Consider the following 20,399-nt stretch of genomic DNA (forward strand, 5'->3'; position numbering starts at 1 on the left):
CTCTGGCGACAGACGCCATGGTGCTCTTTCAGCGCTTGTACTCAATCTGTTCCTCCGGGTCGTGGTGCAGCAGCAGCAGCAGCAACAGCAACAGCTTTATCTGCGCACATGCATGTGCATGGTTAACGGGGGAGAAGGAGAAGGAGAGGAAAAGGGAGACTAGTGCTGGGCATACCGTAGCGCTCTTTTCTCCCTCTCTCTCCCTCGCAGCACCCAAGCTTTGCGGCCCGGTAAAAAATGATCTACGGACCGGTACCGGTCCAGGGACCGGTGGTTGGGGACCCCTGCTGTAGAGAGTCTGCAAAACCTTTGGGTATGCTATTGAAGTCTCCAAAGTTATTAGATTGTGTTTTTAATATCTCTTAAAGGGAATATGTAACTAGAAATTCACTAAATTTTTTAAAATTCATTCAATTACATAGATATGAAATAAAATGTGATGAAATTTAATTTTGGTTAGTTTGGAGATTACAACCCCCAGAGAAATATGCACCCTCCTGGATTAGATTAGTCGGGGGTTTTCAAACTTGGCAACTTTATAAGGTGTGGACATCAACTTCTAAAATTTCTCAGCCAGCATGCTGAGTTGAAGTTAACATACTTTAAAGTTGGCACATTTAAAAACACAGTTAGATGGGTAAGTAATTTTACTAGCTATAAGGCAACGTTAAAACTATTTAACACCTAGAGGGATACAAGAGGCAATTATATAATTATCTTTCTTCACATTAGGCTTATATGCCACTTTACTTTTTTGCCTCTGGGAACTCTCCCTCTGCCTGACAGCTAAGAAGGGATTTTGAGATTACTTCCTGTCTTTAAGCTGTGTTGATTAAAATAACAGATCATTACTGCCTATCATTCCAGGAGGGTCCCTCAAATGACTTTACTGGTTGATTTTACTGGCGACTGAGGGTGTGCTTTTGGCTGAGGGTGTGCACGAGATAATTATCCCCAGCTGCAAGCTAGGCAGGATGATGATTAAGGAAGGGGCTATTGCTGTACTACTACCAGAATCAAAAAAACTCCCCAGAGCTACCATCAGGAAGCTTTCAAGAACATCCTGTTTCACAGGTAAATTGTCTGGTTCAGGAAGCAGGAAGTAAGTTTGTCTGAGCTCAGAGACACTCTTCCTGCTCTAATACATAGTCAAAAGGAAATATCCTCATGTGTGTCATTGCCATTGTTATAGTTTTGGGGGATGAACAATTGTATCTAAAGGCTATTCAAAGATGGATCTGGTGAATGAAATCTTTTCAGGATTTTGAAGATGAATCAGCCTTCTTCTGATTGCCTTCCCCAGCCTGGAGATTCTCTGGATGTGCTTTGTTATTGCATATATAATCTTAACTAGTGGGATAAAAACTTGCCAAGCTGGGGAAGGATGTCCTACAGTCACAGATCTGGAAAAAAATATGGTGTGTTAAGGCTATTTTTTTTTAAATGTATCCTCTCAATAATCTCTTTGTCAAAGGGCCTGACTCCAACTCAAACAAATGTTTTCTAAGAAAGACATTTATGTTTATAAGCATTATGTTACTTATCATTATCATAAGTTTAAGGACTTCATTAACATTTCAATTAATTATCCTGACTCTTACCTGACCTAATTCTGAGTACGCTATGTAAATATGACATATTTATTTATTTGCAAATATATTTGCAAATATTTACTAATATATATGGTGACCCACATGGCTGAAAATGCCATTCCGGTCAGCTTATTAAGAAAAAGGAACCAAAATAAAATTACAATGAATAGCAATAATAGGTAAAAAGCAACTTGGCAAACATTTATACCCTCTTCTTGTGGGAACTTACAAACCTTGCCCCAATGCTTGGGGAAATTATTGTGTTTTAAAAATTTTCCTAGAGGCCAACAGGATTTGGGTCAACTTAGCATCCTATGTGTGTGGAGTGATGGTGGTGGTGGTAAGTTCATCCCAAGGCACTGCTGCTGAGAAGGCATGCAATCTAGGTCCTAACGGATGGCACTACTTCAAAGGGGGGGATTCAAAGTTTGCCTACCATATTAGAGCATGTGGGTTAGGCAGCTGTCTTTAGGGGGTGTCATGGGTAATTAACCTAAGGGATAACTTAAATAACTCAGTCCTATACTATGGAGAGTTGAAAGTCACCTTTTGATACACTAACACAGCAAGCTCCGCGATACGGTCAATATACATGGGGGAACTCAGTTTTATTTTAGTTTCCCTTACCTGCTGGTTGTAGCAAATTCAAAGGGAAAAATGATGTCATTCTTGTTGCATATTTGGCAGATGAAGCCCCTCTGAGTACAAAGATCACAGCTGTACACATGGTGGGAGGCAAATTGGATCAGCGACTGAAGAAAAGTTTCAAATATACCATCTGCTATCTAAGAAGAGAGAAGAGCCATGAGTGGTTGGTGGGGAGCAGCGAAATCACTTCTATTTTTGCCTTCACAGGAACTCTCAAAATATGGAACACATGTTGTTCAGCAAAAAATGGCCAAAGCCCTTATGATGCCAGTCTGATTTAAAACACCTGAAATGCATGAAACAGCTGGTTTTGGCTGGCCTATGTCAAAATCAGAATACATTGCGTTTCATTTTTTTTTTTCATGCATGAATTTAAACTTTGTAATATATGGTCATGGCCAGGTAGAAGTGGTTCAGAAGTTAGGTAAGCAATACTGAATGGACACAGGCAGCAGCTAACTGCTCTCAGGGAAGGGATGGTGTTGAGAAGGTTGGGGGTGGGGCAGCAAGATATGCCATGGTAGAATAAGAAAAGATGCTTAAATAATTTACATTAGCAATGATAACCAAGATGAGGGAGCTAAAGGAAAGCACATGAAGGATCATGGGGGAGGATAGTAGGATTAGTTTGGAATGGTACAATTCGCTGCAGCCATGTTGACACAGCCAAGTTGCTGTGGGACAACTCGCACAGGAAACTCACCTTGGGACATTTCCACATGGGACAACTCAATGCCTTGCTTCTACCTGGCAAGTCTTCCTCGTTTCATTGCATGGAAGCGAGGCTTAAGAAATTTTCATGGAAGTCCCCAGCCCCATGGGTATTGTGGCCCTGGAGAGGGGTTGTCAAAGGGCTATCTCTGCCTTGGAATCCTTGCCCATTCTCTACTAGATCATCCAGTGAGCTCTGGCCATGCTGAGGTGGCGGGATAGGAACAAACATTTTTGTCCTCTGCTTGAGTCAGGTGAATCATTGGATCCAGGGGGACCCCCATCTTTCTCCCATTGTGATCTGGCTCGGAGAGGTATTGCCAAAGATGATAAAGTGCTGCTGCCGCCACTGTCTAGATGAGCAAATTAATCAAGAATCGAGCCATCCAGCTGTTCTGACCCAAGCTTTGTCAAACGGAATTAATATCCAACTTGTTTTAAAAGCAAAACCTTTTTTTTATTGCAACAGTGGGAATTACTTTCATTCCTAGCCAGAACTAAATTATAAACAATTCCCCAAGATAAGCACATGCCTTTCAGTGCTGTGGAATGTTGCCAGAAACAGAAGTATCCAATTAATTTTAACGAAAACCAACCAAAGTACCAGAAGATAATGACCAGAATACACAGAGCTTCAAGGAGGACTCGGAATCTATCGAACTACTTTGCTTCCTGCAAAGATTTCATCGAGGTCTGACTTTTATCCCTTATGGGAGGGGCAATCACCTCCCAGTCTTACTCCCGAGTAGCCCCTTCTGTTTCAGCTGCTCTCGCTTTCTAGCAGCTCTGTACACACCCACACTGGGAACAGGCTCCCCTGGGTCCTCTTGCTTCGCTGCTGCCAGACTCTGAAGGCTCTGAAGGCAGCACCCCACTCCCAGATGATCCTGGCCCCATCCTTGCATCAGACGCAGGACCCTCATCCAAGTCTTCTCCTTGACTGGTTCCCTTTCTTCCTCACTGTCCAATTCCGCTGCCATCTGCACTGGCTGCCGGTGAACTACAACAGCAGTGAGCATTTCCCAGAAATTGCACTTCACCCCCGCTGCCCCCCTGGCTGCCTCAGCTGCCCTCACTCCCTGCTGGTGCCATGTGGATTTCCTCAGTTCATCCCCCTAATTGCCTCACACAGAGTTGGCAGAGCAGCACCTTCTATTTCACCTGGGTAAGTGGTGTCCTGATGGATTGGGTTGAACTTGGTGGGAAGGGCTATATCATCCCCTCCTGGTCTCCTTTTCTTCTTGAGCCAGCAGTTCCATAGGCTCTGGACAAGGGAGATCCAGCGTAGGCAAGAATGAAAACAGCACAGCCAGATGAGCAAAGTGCAATCTCTGGGAAGCACTTGGCAAGGTGCAATTCTTCATTAATTTGCCCATCTAGACAGTGGCAGTGGCTTATCGGTTTTGGCATTGCCTCTCTGAACCAGACTGCAGCAGGGGAAGATGGGGTACCCTTGGATCCAGGGATTGACCTGACTTGCAGTGGAAGAGAAGGAGGATCGGTACTTTCCCACAGCCTCCGCATCTCTGGATCTGGGGGCATCCCACTGCTCTTGGGCTGATCTGGTAGGGCATGGGGGAGGGGATTCCAAGGTTGGGTTAGCCTCAGGGTCTTCCATAAAAAGGAGGACCAAATTCTCCAAGTGTCTTTTCATGCAAAAAAAACCAGGAAGACTTGACTGGTAGAAGCAAGGGGTTGAATTATCCCACATGGAATTGTCCAACAGCAAGTCATCCCATGATGAGTTGGCTGCAGTGACATAGCCGTAGTGAATTGTCCTAGACCTAGAATGGATAGATTAGTGGGATATGCTGAGCTTCGACATTGGTGGCAGCAGCAGGGAAAGGAAGGTACTGGAAAGATGACAGGGATCGAGGGTATGCGACATACTATACAGCAAGTTAAGGAGGAAAAAAAGTGAACATGCCCTTCTTGTCCAATAAAAAGAAACTGGCATACTTTCAGATTTTGTTTCACCCAAACCTCACACATGATTTGGGGGCAGTGCGGTGACTCTGTGGTTAAGACACTGAGCTTGTCAGTGGGAAAGTTAATAGCCCATATTCATGACCTGAGTGCCATGTAATGTGATGAGCTCCCATCCTTGTCCCAGGTTCCTTATTAACCTAGTAATTCGAAAGCATGCAAATGTAAATAGATCAATAAATACAAATTGGTGGGAAGGTAACAGTGGTCTGTGATGTCATGCTGGCCACATGACTGTGGAAATATCTTTGGACAGCGCTGGTTCAATGGCTAGAAACAGAAATGAGCAGTTCCCCCTATAGTCGGCATCAACTAGTGGAATCTTTTTCAGAGATAAAGGGTAAAGCATAATTAAAGAAAGATTCTGCAAGAGTACATAGGATAGTATTGTAGTATTTGCATTTGAAATAGTGTATTGCAATGTTTAATTATAGTTTAATTTGTTATTGTCTTAATGTTATCATAAATTTACTGTTTCATCTTCTTATTTTAAAATAATGTATTAAGCAGAATTAGAATTAGAATGGAAAATACATATTTAACTATATTATAAATTTATTATTCTTTTATTTTAAAATGCAACACGTAGAATGTACTAAGCAGAATCAGAATGGAAATTATGTATTATTTTAAGTGTCAATTTAGGGGAAAGATAGAAAGGCGTCACACTTTAAAAGTGATTACAGGGGAAATTTTCTGTTAAAGAGAAGAGATAAATAGATAATTGGAAAAGAACGGACAAAAGATACAAGTATAATGATTTTAAAATAAGATGAAATAAACAAAATATAATTAAGAGAGTGAAAAGAAGGGAGAAGCTATATAGAAAATATAGAATGGTAAATAAGATAAGAATGGTATATAAGGTTAGCATGAATTTGATTTAGGTCTGTAAAAAAAGATGTAACCCGGGGCTAAGCCACTTTCCAAAAAGAAGTTTTATGTTTTATGTTTTGTGTTTTGGTTAGCTATGTTTGATCGAGAATTAATAAAACCTTGGAGGAATAAAACCAAAGGGAGAAACCATGAGAAATTTGGAAAAGATATGCACAAATGATAATCTGGAATTATGTTGTATAAAAGAATGTCTTATTTGTTTTGTCAAAATCTACAAGTAGCCTTCAGAAAGGAGGTTTTATGTTTCTATGTTTTGTTTTATGTTTTGTATTTTGAGTGTTTATGTTTGATTTAGAATCAATAAAACCTTGATAGAAAGAAATATAATTGAATAAAAGTGAAGGGAGAAACAATGAGAAATTCGGAAAAGATATATATGTTTAAATGGAAATGTGATAATTTGGAACTATGCTGTATAAAATAATGTTTTATTTGCCTTGTTAAAACCTATAAGTAACTTTTAGAAAGGAGGTTTTATGCTTTTATGTCTTATGTTTTGTTTGTCTTTAAAAAATTAATAAAATTTGTTTTTTAAAAAAACCCCAAAACTAGTGGAGTAAAACCCTTGATGGCGAACCTATGGCACACGTGCCACAGGTGGCATGCAGCACTCTTTCTCTGAGTATGAGAGCTGTCGCTCTAGTTCAGTTCCACCGCATATGCATGCGTGCCTCCTGCCAGCCAGCTGATCGTTGCTGTGCATGCACGAGGGGTGGGTTGCGTGCATGGGGGTTGCATGCGCATGTATGGGAGTGGGTGGGGCACTTGCTCAGGGCAGTGGGTGCATTGCATTTTGGGGGTTTGGGCACACGCACATTTGCGCACACATGCAATTTGGGCACTCGATCCAGAAAAGTTTAGCCATCACTGCCTTAAACCTTCCAAAGAATTAACAAATATTCTGTGTTTTGTTTTTGCTAAACTGAAGCTGATCCAAAATGGCTTGGCAGAACTTCCAGAACACAGCAATTTTTTCTAAAATTGAACCAACTTAAGATTTTCCATTTTGTGCGTACTTATGTTTAAAACCAGTTCAGCAGCTGTTAATGCAGAAATTAGGGCGTGTCAAATTTTTAATTTTCAATTTCCAAACATTAGGGGTGTTCAAAAGTTGTGATATGCTTTGGAGATATGCTTTGTAAGGATATTTTGGTTATTTTAATATAATTTAGATGTGCTTTTTAATTAACTACATAAATATCATAACTTTTTAACATTTTGTTTGTTTCATGCAAATCCAATGCAATTAACAAAAAATTTGGCAACATACAGAACTAGGGAAAAAAAATTGGTGAGCAGAAGAAAATTGGCCAGTGAATAAGAGAAGCAAATTGGCCAGAAAACTAGGACAATGAATAGCTGTCTATTTGCTATGCTCTTCAGATAGGAAAAAGTTATGACAGAAAAAGATTGCATCTGAACATGCACAGACTAGCTCTCAAAAGCTTCCTGCTCTACACTGAGTGATGCAACATATGGTGCATCAAATAATGTGTATGGAAGGTTGGTAGGCTGTGATTTTGGGGGATTTAGCTTAGAGGATGAAAAAATGGCTAAAATTTTCTTGTGAAAATATTGAAGTGAATTTCTACCTGCTTCTAGATTGAAACATTTCTTTTTTCCAGATCTCCTACCTGCCTCAGGTCAGCCACACTGTATTTATGGGGACACTCCAGGAGATAATGCCGGTGGTCAAGCCTTCAAAGGACAATATCATTAGTATATTAAAATTTGTTCTCCACTGCATTCCAGAAGTTTTATACAACATAAAATAAAACCCTGATGAAGCAACAAGAACTCTTGCTTTATTTGTTGCGCTCCACTTCTGCACAAACTGATCTCTTAGGCTTTTTCATTCATTCTTTTATTTTGTGTCTCTCTTCCCAACCCTTGCACCAGTGGTGGGATTCAACCAGTGTAACAAACGGTTCAATGAACATGCGCTTTGCTCTGCCACGCCTATCAGCTGGGCTTCAAACAAAGGAAACACAGGACAGACTAATCCAGGAGTGGGTGGAGCCAACTGATCACCGGAACTGGTTAGCCTGAACTGGTCTGTACTGGCTGAATTCCACCCTTGCCTTGTGTTCATCAAGCCTATTGTATCACAAGATACTTTACCCATATTTCTTGATCTCAGAAATATACCGTTGCTCTATCCTTGTGCTGGTTTCTCTCCATTTCTCAGAGATCTCAAGAAACACACTGATGGTACTCAGGGCCAAATTGGATACTGATACATTGGGTTTTTTTCTTTTAATTTTCTAGCAATATTTTTTCTACAATCAGAATGCACAGTGCATACATATCAGATTACATAAGTTTAGGATTAGCAAACTAGACCCCCAAAACACCCCCAGAAGTCTTCTGTGTCAGTCATCCAATACAAGCCCCTATTTTCCTGACTTGAAGAGATGGAAACAATATTCTTCTTCTTTCTCTCTCTTGCAATGCTTCTTGAATTTGGGACCAGACAGAAAGAGATAGATAAAGACTAGAATTTTGCTATGTCCAAAACAGCCAACACTAAAACAGAAGTATTCCACCATATGTGATGAGGATGGCAATAAGCTTGGGAATGTGTACATAAAAGAACTTCTGTGGAGGTAGCTGTGTCTATCCGATGAATGAAAGTGGTGCAAAAGCCATCTGCAAGTGATGGTAAGCATCCAGATCCACATACAATCTCTGACTGAATAGCCAGCATCATTTGGAAACAGAATGCTTCTTTATTATTGTGTCGGAAGGCTGGGGACAATTAAGATTAATATACTGAGAATCAGTCTCTTATGCCTTTGACTCACCTCTTACTGATCTCCTTCAGGGCACCACTGCGACAAAGGACAAGGTAATCACCCAGTAGCTTCAGCTGCTCACGATTCTGATAGATCTGTCTCATTTGCTCTACATGGTCATAGAGGGTTTCATTCACCAGCTTCAGGTCAATCAAGGGTTGATTTTGAATTTTGGCTAGGAATTTCAGAGCCTGGCAACAAATCTGACAGAGACAACAAGATAAGAATGTTCTTCTAAAAGCCCCTAAGGGACACCGAGGAAATGCAAAAGAATATTATAACTTATAAAAAGAAATCCAGATCATGCCATTCTCACTGGTTCACATTCTAGTAAGTACCTTCATGTAAGTTGAACTGGAAGTTTGTTTGTTTGTTTAAGTAATTAATTTGCTACCCATCTCACAGTGGGGCTACTTCTTTGTAATAACAAAAGGGAAGAAAATGAAAAAAGCTGAGTTTGTCTTCTGATAACTAAGATTGTGTCTTGAGAAAAGTACACTTTTTCTCTTTACTGAGCTTGGCCATAATTAGAGGATAGAAAAAGAAAACAGTAACAGCTCAGAAGTTGAAAAATCCTAATCAGAATGCTACCTTACCCATAGCTTTCTCATTTTATGGTCCCTGCCATCTTGAGCTAAATCAGTGTTTCTCAGTCTATTGTTTTTTTTGTAAAGTTTTTAAAAAAAATTCAAAGAGTCACTTTCATGGATGAAATTTATTTTGGGCAAATTCTTGACAAAAGTAAAATCATCTCATCCAGTTCCAATCACTGTCCACTCTCACCGCTCCAGCATATTCTTAAATTGCTTTGGCTGCCCCAGCTTTGCGGCAGCCATATTGGTTGCCTAGCCTCTGTCTTCAGTAAAAAGAAGGAAAAAACCCTGGATCCAGCAGAAGTGCCACCACTCTCCGTGACCAGCAGGGTGCCCCTCCTTATCAGTCACACCTGTAGGGTGACTTTAGCCCACGGGGGACTTTCTGACAAAGAGGATTTGCCATAGGGATGCAGAGCTCCGCTCCTCTGCACCGATCACGTTGCAACATCAACCGGAAGAGTCAAAGTGTTTCTCAACCTTAACAACTTTAAAATGTGTGGACTTCAGTTCCCAAAATTCCCTGGTCAGCACTGGGGAATCCATTTGCTGAGGATGAGAGGGAGAGAGATAAGTCACATTTTGCTAGTCTGCCTTTTAAAACCTGCACCTATTTGAGCTAACTTGCAATGCAGGTAGGGGCACAAAGAAAGGAGATCCTTATGGATATTCTGAAGCTTTTCTGTTTCATAATGAAAACTACAGTCATTTTGTGACTTAAAAGAGACATGAGAGACTATTTCACATAACAGAATTTATATACTCTATGCCCCTCTCCCACCATAATTGAGCATACCGGATATCTGGAAAGATCCCAGTTATGAATTAGACGTGAAGGTATCACAGACTCTTCATCTTGGTGGCAATTGTCACAGTAGTAGAGGCCAGTGAATGAACACAGCTTAGGCTTCACAAAGATGAAACCAATCTGTCTGGAACAGCCTGGAATGGAAAGACAAAATGTAAGATTATGTAATCTTACATTTGTAATCTTACAAAATGTAAGAAATGTAATCTTAAATTGCAAGAATCTGAGTCCTGGCTATTCTGTATTTAGACAACCTATTCCCCAGCTGCTGTCTCCAGAGAAGACAGTTTTCAGTTCCCATAATTCATTTGCTGACTAGGCTACTGCCTATAGTGAGAGAAAAATATTAGAGCTGAAACAAAGCTGAGGAATCAGCTATTGCTCAGCCTTAATCTCTAGATCTATGTTTTTTGCATATAGATGTGCCTGTGTGTTAGGGATACACCCTAGCAGAATCTGCACAGCAGTCAGGCAGGCAGGCAAAATATGTGAGATAAACGTTTTTGTAGCTTACACTCAGTAAAACAGATACACAGTGCTAATTAAATAGTTTATTCCAGTAAGAATTATAGCATAGTCAAACAGTCCATATATCATTCACTAGTCCAGTCTGTCCAGGGATTATTCAGTTGCAAATTCCAGTGTCGAAAAAGAGAGGTCAGTAAACTTACAAATATCAGTCCAGTAATATATCTCCTTGCAGTAGAGATATGAAGAAGTCAAAAACTCCTCTCTTCCTTCAGCAACTCAGCAGTAGGGGAAACATGTAGTTAACAAACCATCAATCCATGCAATCCAGTAATTGTCAGCAATCAATCAGGTTCTCTTGCTCCCTCTTATGGTGGTTTCACACCGCACCCAAAATTACATGCTTTGCAGTTTTAAAGTGACACACACTTAAATTTACAATCATAGTTTATATATATTATTTTACCCAAACTACGTTAGGTAACCTATGTTATTCCTAACACTGTGTATGTAATATGTAACACACACGCTCACACACAGACCTCCTGCATTGATTACATAACCATATATTTTTATCTGCTGCTCAATATATAGCAAGCAAGAACCCTCCTTTTTCCTGTGTCATTTTTTATTTTTAGCAGAGAAAGCCCAAAGCTAATATTTGGAACAGAACTATTAGTTATTTTGATTTTAGTGCCTAGAAATATAATAATGTATTCTATTCTGTGGCTGAAAAGATCGCTTTAGAAATCAGGAAATGTGACCTGACCTTTCATAAAAGCGTAACCTCTTATCGATTATTTAGTTTTATTATCAGATGTACTACTAAAGATATAACCTTTAGTTTTCTCGTTCACGAAATTCTTAGGAATAAAATGGATCCCCATATTTTCTGATTAATAGAAATTTCTGCACTTTATTGTAAGAGGCTCATAGGCATTACCTTGTCTCTAGACTGAGCTTTATACTGAAGGATTCTTGAACATTTCCCAGTTATCCAAATAGAAAAAAATTGCATATTTGTTAAATAATTACAGATACAGGAGTAATCCAATGTAAGCAATGAAAAACTAAAAGCCGAATGTGTTATTCATTCATTCATTCATTCATACAATCAGAAAAAGATGTAGTCAGGTCACCAAGTAGATCAATCTATGGTCTACTTAGAGATGACAATGAAGATTATGAACTAGAGAACAATATTTACAGATGGCTTCACAAACTGCATTTGCTCATAAGACCTGCCTGTCACACATTGCCTGACCTTCCTACATCGTTTTTCATGTGTACTAATAACCGCTGAACTGTAAATAGACCAGCTTTTCACTGAGCCAGAGATGAGTTCATCATGCTAATTAGACCAATAAAAGACACTCCAATAATCGACACATTGCCTGACCTTCCTAAAATGAACCAATTACAAAAAATAAGAACAATCAGACATTACTCAGCTCTCAGCTTAAGCACTGGTTTTGAAGTGATGATCTTGAAGAATGCAGGTCCACCCAGGCTCACATCTGGCTGGATATCTTGGATGGTCTCAATTCCAAAGCTGTTGTTCAGTATCTTTTATCATTTCTGGCTTTGAAGCATTTCAAGGCTTCTAAGGACAAGGAAAACACCAAAGGGACCCATGCTTTTTCAACTTCCAAGTACAGGACAGATTCCTTGACTGCATCTAACTCGGGTTTCAAGGCACATGACCAGTCCAACTCAGTTGGGCCAGTTCTATTGTACATCGAGAAGGAAGGCAAGTCACCAGGTGGTCCACCTTCAAAGAGATCCTCAGAATCCTCTGGGCACTCTAGAGTTTCCCATCCTTCATCCTGCTGTAGCCTATACTTTTTTAGAGCCTCATGCAGCCGGTCCAACCAGTCCTCTGCTTCATCCCGAGAGGAAGCCCGAAGACACAATCGTTTGTTGGAAAAGACTAGCTCAAAGCGCCCATCACTGTCAGCCCGTCCTAAGGACTCACATCTCAGCAGAGAACAGTTTTCTACACATTCTCGCTCCTCGCAGTCTACAAATAGCCGAAACTCTAGAGGTGACAGCTTGCAGAAAAACTCTTTCCAGATGCCCATAGCTCCTCGACGTTCCAGGGTTCCCAACTTCAGCAGACCCCGAAATGGATTGGAAAGACCTACAAGGGGGGAGAGGAATTGCTTTATGTGCTCTCTGGCACAAATGACATTTCTGTAAAGCAGCAAAAATGGATGATGCTTCCATTACTATAAAATCTTCTAACCACCATAAAAATCTCTCCTCCCATTCCACTTCATCTTTTCTCCCTTAGTCAAAACATAAGTTACCTATTTGTCTCCGATGAACAACACTAAAGCCCTTTGGCTCCCTCCCAGGAGACAGTTTGGGTGTGCTGAGCTCTGCTGAGGATACAGAGAGCTCGCCTTGATCTGGGGCTTTCAATGGCATGGCAGGTTGACTACTGGTAAGCCTCTCTAGTGAGGTGCTGGGAGAACTGGAGAGGCTTTTTTCTGTTTTCTCAGGAGGGGAAGGAAGGTAAAAATCATCCTCAGTGATCCAACTTCTTTTCTGTTGGAAAATAATACAGAAGCAAAATAACATTGGTGCTATTATCCAAACAAGTTATTCTTCTGGCTTTGAGTTACTTGAATTCAAGCAGCTGGGCTGATGCAAGAAAATACTGTCTTTTGCAGGACCGCCTCCTCTTATTGCTATCATGGAAGTCTGTACAGAATGTATTTATTTTTGATATTACTCAGATTTTATGGCACCCAGGCTGGGATGGGAAGCAAGAATAAGTGAAAAGGACTGTGATTAAGAAATGTGGAAAAAATGGTGGGGTGATTCTGAGCTTTACTAGATTTAAACAGGAATAAAATTCAGGTTCGATAATAGCAATATCCTTCTTAGAGAGTTTTCTTGCAAGTGACCAGCAAAGCAACCATCTTCTAATTGAGTATTATGTTAAATGACTTGATCTGAGACCTTGCAGTATAAATACTGGTAGTTATCATTACTGCTTTTGGAGGGACTGATCAGTTAAAAAAAAAAAAAACATGATCCAAACCTACAATTTAAAACACCACGAAAAATGGTCAACCAATTTAAATAACCCAATTCAAAAAATTCAGCCTGTGACAAATCAGTATTTAATTTTTAAAATTCTATTAATTTTGAACACTTTAAACACATACACATACACATAGAAATATAAGTAAAACTGAAAACTGTTTTATTTTAATTTTTATATCATCAGGAATAATTCTTACAGAAATTTGGGAACGCCTGGGAAAATATTAGACACTGTTTTACAAAGGTATTCCACCGTCTATCTTTGGATGTCAGTGGAATAGATGGATGATTTTGAGGAAAAGTGATCTGGGAAAGGTGACATTACTTCCTATTAAATACGACATACAAACTGGCTCAAAGCCAGGAATAAGGCACTGTAGCTAGGAGGAAATGAAGCCAAGGACAGGAAGTTTCAGTGCAGCTGCAGGAAAAGCATTTCCGGAGTTGTAAAGGAACTTCTTGATCAACATAATTCATTCGTTGTGAGGCCCCTAGTTGGTGAATGTGACAGATTCGCCATTTCTCATTTTTATAAAGCAGTGATAATAAAAATATGATAATACTTTACATTTATGATAAACCTGTACAGGTACAGTAAGTGGCTATTTGTATTTAAGTAGATTTGTTTGTAATTCCATATCCTTTTTTCATCTTGGATTTTCATCTTGTGTAAATTTAGCTACCTAATAGTGTTTGTTAATCACAGTTCAATAAATACCAATCAAAAAAATAGGTAGGGAGATACAATGACATTGAGTTAATATCCTCTGATAAACAACTAACTCAACTTCCAATGGGCTGCTTCAGGAAGATTTTAAAAAATCATTTTAAAAAACAAAACAAAACGCTTTTTACTAAAAAATAATGTCTATTTGGTATGCCAGAGGTACAAACTTTGGCAATATGAACAGCCTTCCAGAACTTATTGAACTATGGCAGAAATACGAAGGATGGCCATGGACCACCTTATTATTTGAGGAGAGCCAAAAGCCTCACCAGACAAAGCAATCCAGGCAAGCCAGGATTTTCCTTTGCTTTATTAAGCTTAATATTTTTAAACCATCCTAAGCTTATTCCAGAATTACACTAAAGTTTTCCGTGTATTCCCCAGTTCACAACAATATAGAACTAGGCTGACTCTTCTGGCAATGTTATTGCTAATTTTGGGCAAGGGGGCCAGAGCTCCGGAATCTACAAAAACAAACAAAAACACAACAGAACAAAACAAGTAATTCTTACAGGGCAGACCACAGGTGAGACTGGTGAAGGAAGCTGGTCTGTTCTTGGAAGGTTTCCTTCATAACCATTGACTTCACTGGTCCAGGTTTTAGCTTCTCTCTTGATGTTGCAATGAATTTGGGACACATCCACAGGTTCTTTGGTCACAATTATTGTGGCTAGCAAAGAGTTCTGTTGGACACTGGTACTACCAATAGATTCTCCACTCTTAGGTAAACTAGGAAGCTGTGAATCTGTCATTACTGCAGGTACCATGATGTCAACAGGACCTTTTGCCATTTCAGTATGAGGAAGGTGTACAGTGCAGAAACTGGTGGCAGGGCAGGGGCACTCTGGTGGGGAAAACGGAGACACAATGTGTGCTTCATGAACTCCTACAGATTCCAACTTTCTCTATGTTCTGGTAAATTCTGCTAACACTCTGGAAAGAAATATAAAAAATTAAAACATTTGCAAAAGAGAGAGATCATCTCCAGTAATTCTATCTCTCAGTGTAGCACATGGAGTCCAGAGATAAGATGGCTATCAAAGATGACTGATGTTTAGTCACATATAATTCAACACGTTCAATAACTGTTAATTTGTTTTTTAAAGTATCAAAATAAACTGTTTTAATACATGAATAAAATTGATGCGTTCTACACTATGTGTTAAGTTGGTCTTAAGGATTAGAATAGACCAGTTAAACATGCAACATACACAGTATTTTGAGTGTGAAGCTTCTAGGTGCAGACAAAATATGTAGGAAATTAGCCGTGTACTCAAATTGCTCCTTAGTTGTGGATTTATTGAGTGAATCACCCACACAAGACAAGACTACAACTTTCTCAGGCTCTGAAAATGGTGCCACTGTCAAACATATAATTGATAAACTCTTATTGTCAAATATAAATTTTAAACACTTTCAATATTTGTTTGTAAATAATGTAACATACTAACTATAAAAAATCCACGAACTACTGATTATGCGTCTGTGATGTATATAAATGAGGAAAAGAAAATCAGAACAGCTGTCACGAATGAAATAGATTGTTTAACCAAAGGAGCACCTCATGTGTGGTCAAAGCAAAATCACAGAAACAGGATCAATGATAAGATAAGCAAGACTTCTGAGCAAGCCTCTTTATCAGAGGCTTGGAAAAAAGGCAAAAAAGATATCTCCCATATTAATATGCCAAGCACATTATTAAAAATCCAGGAATTGTTATTTTAGCATTATACTGAATCCCACTAAATTTTTTCTTTAATTCTTTCAGAGTCAAGACATTATGTGGTATATCACTTTCACTATCATACTCACTCTTGGAGGTCCTGGTCCAAGTCTGCTGTTGCTGTTGTCATGTCAAATTCAGAGTCGTTGGAGATGGGCTCTTTCTCCCTAGCTGGGCTGTTAGTATTGGTAGAATTGGCTGGGAGAAGAATGTCAGAATCAAGGCTGGAAGAGAGCTGTGAGGAACCAGTTGTGCTGATGCTCAAGTTGGAAGCTGTGAGTTGACTTTTAGGGACAGGCAGGATGGCTGGGTGAGCTTCAACTTCATCAGAGCCAAAAGATTGTGAGAGAAAACTAAATGACTCTTTTCTTTGAGCTTCCAGCCCCACAAGAGGGTCCAAGAGTTCCCAGGTAGGGCAAAGGCCTGACAAGGATAAAGGTGTGATGGTCCACTCATTCAATACTGCTGACTTATAGGAGAGGTCAAAAGCCAGAGAAGACAAGCCCTGCAAATAACTGAGGAGAAATTCAACTTCCTCAGTCTCCAGAAGTAGAGCAGGTGAATGGTAATATTCAGAGAGTTGAGACTTGTCATGAAGCAAGAGTTTTAGATAACACTCCATCAGGCCATCATTCAGAGCCAGCCTCAACCATGCACGACAACGCCCCACATCTGTATTGATGAAGACCAGGTTTTCCAGTTCAGAAATTATGTTTCTGAAAAAGGAGAAAAAGCCAGGGAAGAGAAAACACAACGTCCATTAAAAGGACAGCTCCCAAAGATAAGAGAAAGCATAGTTATGGCCAGTGATGAGAGATGGGCTGGATGCATTCTTGTTTGATGAAAACATTAAGAGGTAAAATGGTAAAGGAGTCCCTATGTATTTTATTCCACTAATCATTGGCAACGAGAGTAGGCAGTGCTTATCTTCCATTTCAAGGGTTATTGAGCCAGTGCTGTTCAAAGACATTTCTGTGATCTTGTGGCCGGCATGATGTCATGGAGCACTGCTACATTCCCATTGAAGTAGTAGCTATTTATCTACTCACATTTGCATGCTTTCGAATGGCTAGGCTGGAATGAACTAGGGCAGACATGTCAAACACAAGGCCTGCGGGCCAGCCTGCAATGTGTTTAAATCTGGCCTGAGAGGCCACTCTGGAAACAGCAAGGGGCTGACCCCCACAACCTTGGCCCCGACCCACCCGATGGGCGCAGGTCTCCATGGGCCAGATCTAAGGTTGACCACGATCCTGCCCGGATGGCCACCACGAAGTTGTAGTAGAGCAGCACACAGAGCCCCAGCAGTGTTGCACCTGGAACCAGTGCCTCTGCTGCCTCCTTGGCCTGCACTGGCCCGGCCTCACAGGGACTACCCTCACCCTTGCATGGGAAAGCCACAGGCATCGGCAGCAAGGCCACCGGCTGCACTCCCAAACTCACCCCCTCCCCTCATCCCTTCCTGGCTGCAGAGGGAGGGAGGGAAGGAGGGAGGGAGGAAAGAAGGACTTAGGAATGAGAAGGAGGAAGGAATTATTAACTGTTCACTTGGAAGAAGCGTTTATGGAACAGTTTGCCTGTACATACAAATGCAAATGATATGTGAATGCTTGCCTTTCAAACGGGAGGACAGACACATGGCTATCATTAGAAACATTGCTGTGCATTTTACTTTTCAGATGAATATGTCATCATATTTACACACTACACACTAAAACCGTGTAATCTTATCCCAAGATTAGTTTCATCTATCAATGGCACAGATTCCATCTCTCACAGTTGTGTATCAGAATATGTAGGCATATTAGCCAGAGGGTGTAAGTGATGGGAAGAGGGACTTGTCTTTAACCTAATGAGAAATATGGAAGGAAGGAAGAAAGGGATGGAAATGAGAAGGAGGAAGGCAGGGAAGGAAGGAGATAGGAATGAGAGGGAGGGTCTGAGGAAAGTCCTGCCTTAGCACATGGCCACCAACAGCCCTGCTGCCCTTTCTTGCCATCCCATTGTCCTTCCTCCTGGCCTCTCCTGGTGGTCTCCCATACTATCGCTAAGGATGCTTTGCTTACAAAATCAGGTCTCTTCAAATGGAGAGAGAGTGGGCCTCCCTCTGACCCACCTACTTTGCCCTCCTGCACCCATCATGAGCAATCTGGGCAACGAGAGCATACAGAAACAGCAGCCTCAAGGAGGAGGTAAGCATAGCTGGGCACCCCCTTGGGGAAGCAGGGTTGGTCTGGGCTGGGCTGGGCTGCAGGGTCCCAGTAGCTTGAGGATTGGGCTGAGCACTTGCCCTTGCTGCCCAGGGCTCTGGGAAGCCCACACCACCATTTGGGGTCCTCCGCGTGGTCTGAGAAGGTGAGCGAGCTTCCTCTGTTAGACTAGGCTTTGGTACTCGCCCTAGTCTCACCTTCCTCCGCTGGAGACCTCTGAATCCCCCCTTCCAACCTTGCCTGACCTCCCACAGGAGGTGGAGGACAACACTGCTGATGTGGAAGTTTGGAGTAGAAAGTTTGCAGGAAGCAGTTTCCTCCGAGTCTAACTTCTGCCTTGAGAGCTCTCTGGAGAGGAGGAGGAGGAGGAGGAGGGGTAGAGGGACAGCTGCATGAGGGAAGACTGCCCCAACAAGCCAGCATTCTTACCACATATGATTGGAAATGGGATTCCCTTTCAAGAACAGCCAGCCTCCCTGATGCAGGACCAGGAAGTGCTTCTCCCTTGCCGCCTCCTCTTGCTCTCCAGAGATCTGTCGAGGCTGGACTTGAAGGAAACTGCTTCTTGCAAACTTTCTCCTCTGCTCTTCCATACGCTGCAGCAGCATCCTCTAACTCCTGCTTTGCTGGAAGGGGACACCAACAATGTCTGGGATTGGGAGAAGAATGTCTCTGTGGCATGCTATATGCACGTACATGCAAATACACCATGCCATCCGTATCTGAGCTTACAAACTGAATCCTGTCTAGACTTGGGGAGAAGGGTTCTCTTTCTTCTGTGGATAAAAGTCCCCAAACTTGGAATGCGGTATGTGTGTGCGCGCGTGCCCTTGGCCACCAGCACCTTGGGGGGCAAGTATCTTGTGGGCCACCAAATAGTTCCCATGTCGAGTTACTCAGTGTGTCTTGTTCCACCCTGACCCAGCCATCCCAAGTCAGCTGCACCCAGTGAGTGACGTCGAGCTGGCCATGCCCACCCAGCCCACCTAGTTGAGGCGACCAGGCTATTGGCCCGTTGAAGGCAACCGTAATGCAGATGTGACCCTTAATGAAACTGAGTTTGACGCCCCTGTCTTAACCAATGAGCCATTTTGCTGCCCCATGAAGAGGCAACAGACACATATAATTAAACCCTGGGATTTTTTTATCTACTAAATTTATACAAGATGACGCATCAGATTATTTTCTGCATCCAACAATGTCATTCTTGCATCATGCTATATACTCACCATGTAAATAAACACTGAACACTACTGTAACTTCCCAAATCAAAATTGCAACATTTCTCAGTCTCACCTGTGTGTGATAGATTTTAGCAGAGTCCAAAACACTGGCTGAGGAAGTCGCCCTCCATGTTTTTTCCCTTTTGCTCCAACCTCTGTTTTGATGTGCTTAATGTTCAAACCGTGCACAAACACAGCCTCCAATACACAACAAAGAGTATTGGCATCTTGATCATCACTTGTTACAAGAGAATCAGAGGTCACATAATGCTTCTGCAGGCTCTTGATGGAGTTCACCAGCTGTTTCTTGATCAACTAAAGTAAGATAAGTACAGGTTGTCTTACATTGCATCAAGATTAAATAAACCAGCCCACTTCCTAATTACTATTAATACTATGCAAACACTGGAGGATCTCAGTGGGTGAATATAGTAGTAAGATCTGGGCAATGCAGTTCTAGATGCTAAAAAATAGAAAACATGAAAAATAATAATGCAGCAAATAAACTAAATCTTGTTTGAAATGGATCATTTGCTTTAATGTTGATGCAGCATGGGGTTGGAAACATTCAAAATTTTGGTCTCAGATAATAAAAATACTTTTAAAAATTATTATATTATGAATTATCTCTAGAAGCAGAAGACTGGAAGCTGATTAAAGACATTTCAATAAGAGCCAGCATCCCTGGCTCCTATTATCTCAAGGGTGATGTAGCTTAAAAGCACTATTTCCAATATCTACTCTTTCAAGTTATGCTAAGTGCTTCACTTGGAGCTGACTTTTACAATACCACATTGAGCAATGTGTTTTAATCAGCTTCCATTTCTTTCCAAAGTTCCAGTACAATTCATAAAATTTTCTGCTATTGGAAAACCAGTTGTTTTTATTGACAGTTTTTAAATTTTTTTTGATAAATAAAAAAAAGTTATGGGGGGGGAGATAAATTTTGTAATCATATCGATTT

The 20,399-nt window shown here is 40.9% G+C and overlaps 1 protein-coding gene across 1 annotated transcript in view; it reads right to left on the reverse strand.

Moving 5' to 3' along the window:
- Positions 1-20,399, reverse strand: part of LOC113449822 (pleckstrin homology domain-containing family M member 1) — a 28,435-nt gene that overhangs the window by 1,829 nt on the left and 6,207 nt on the right. The window contains 11 exon segments of the mRNA XM_087917190.1: positions 2,220-2,377; positions 7,469-7,532; positions 8,639-8,832; positions 10,019-10,237; positions 11,898-11,901; positions 11,946-12,069; positions 12,072-12,638; positions 12,808-13,048; positions 14,792-15,212; positions 16,092-16,718; positions 19,509-19,750. Coding sequence (XP_087773316.1) covers positions 2,220-2,377; positions 7,469-7,532; positions 8,639-8,832; positions 10,019-10,237; positions 11,898-11,901; positions 11,946-12,069; positions 12,072-12,638; positions 12,808-13,048; positions 14,792-15,212; positions 16,092-16,718; positions 19,509-19,750 — 2,861 coding nt within the window.

This window comes from Pseudonaja textilis, chromosome Z (assembly GCF_049901715.1).
Source record: "Pseudonaja textilis isolate UNSWEBS1 chromosome Z, rPseTex1.2, whole genome shotgun sequence".
NCBI lineage: Eukaryota > Metazoa > Chordata > Lepidosauria > Squamata > Elapidae > Pseudonaja > Pseudonaja textilis.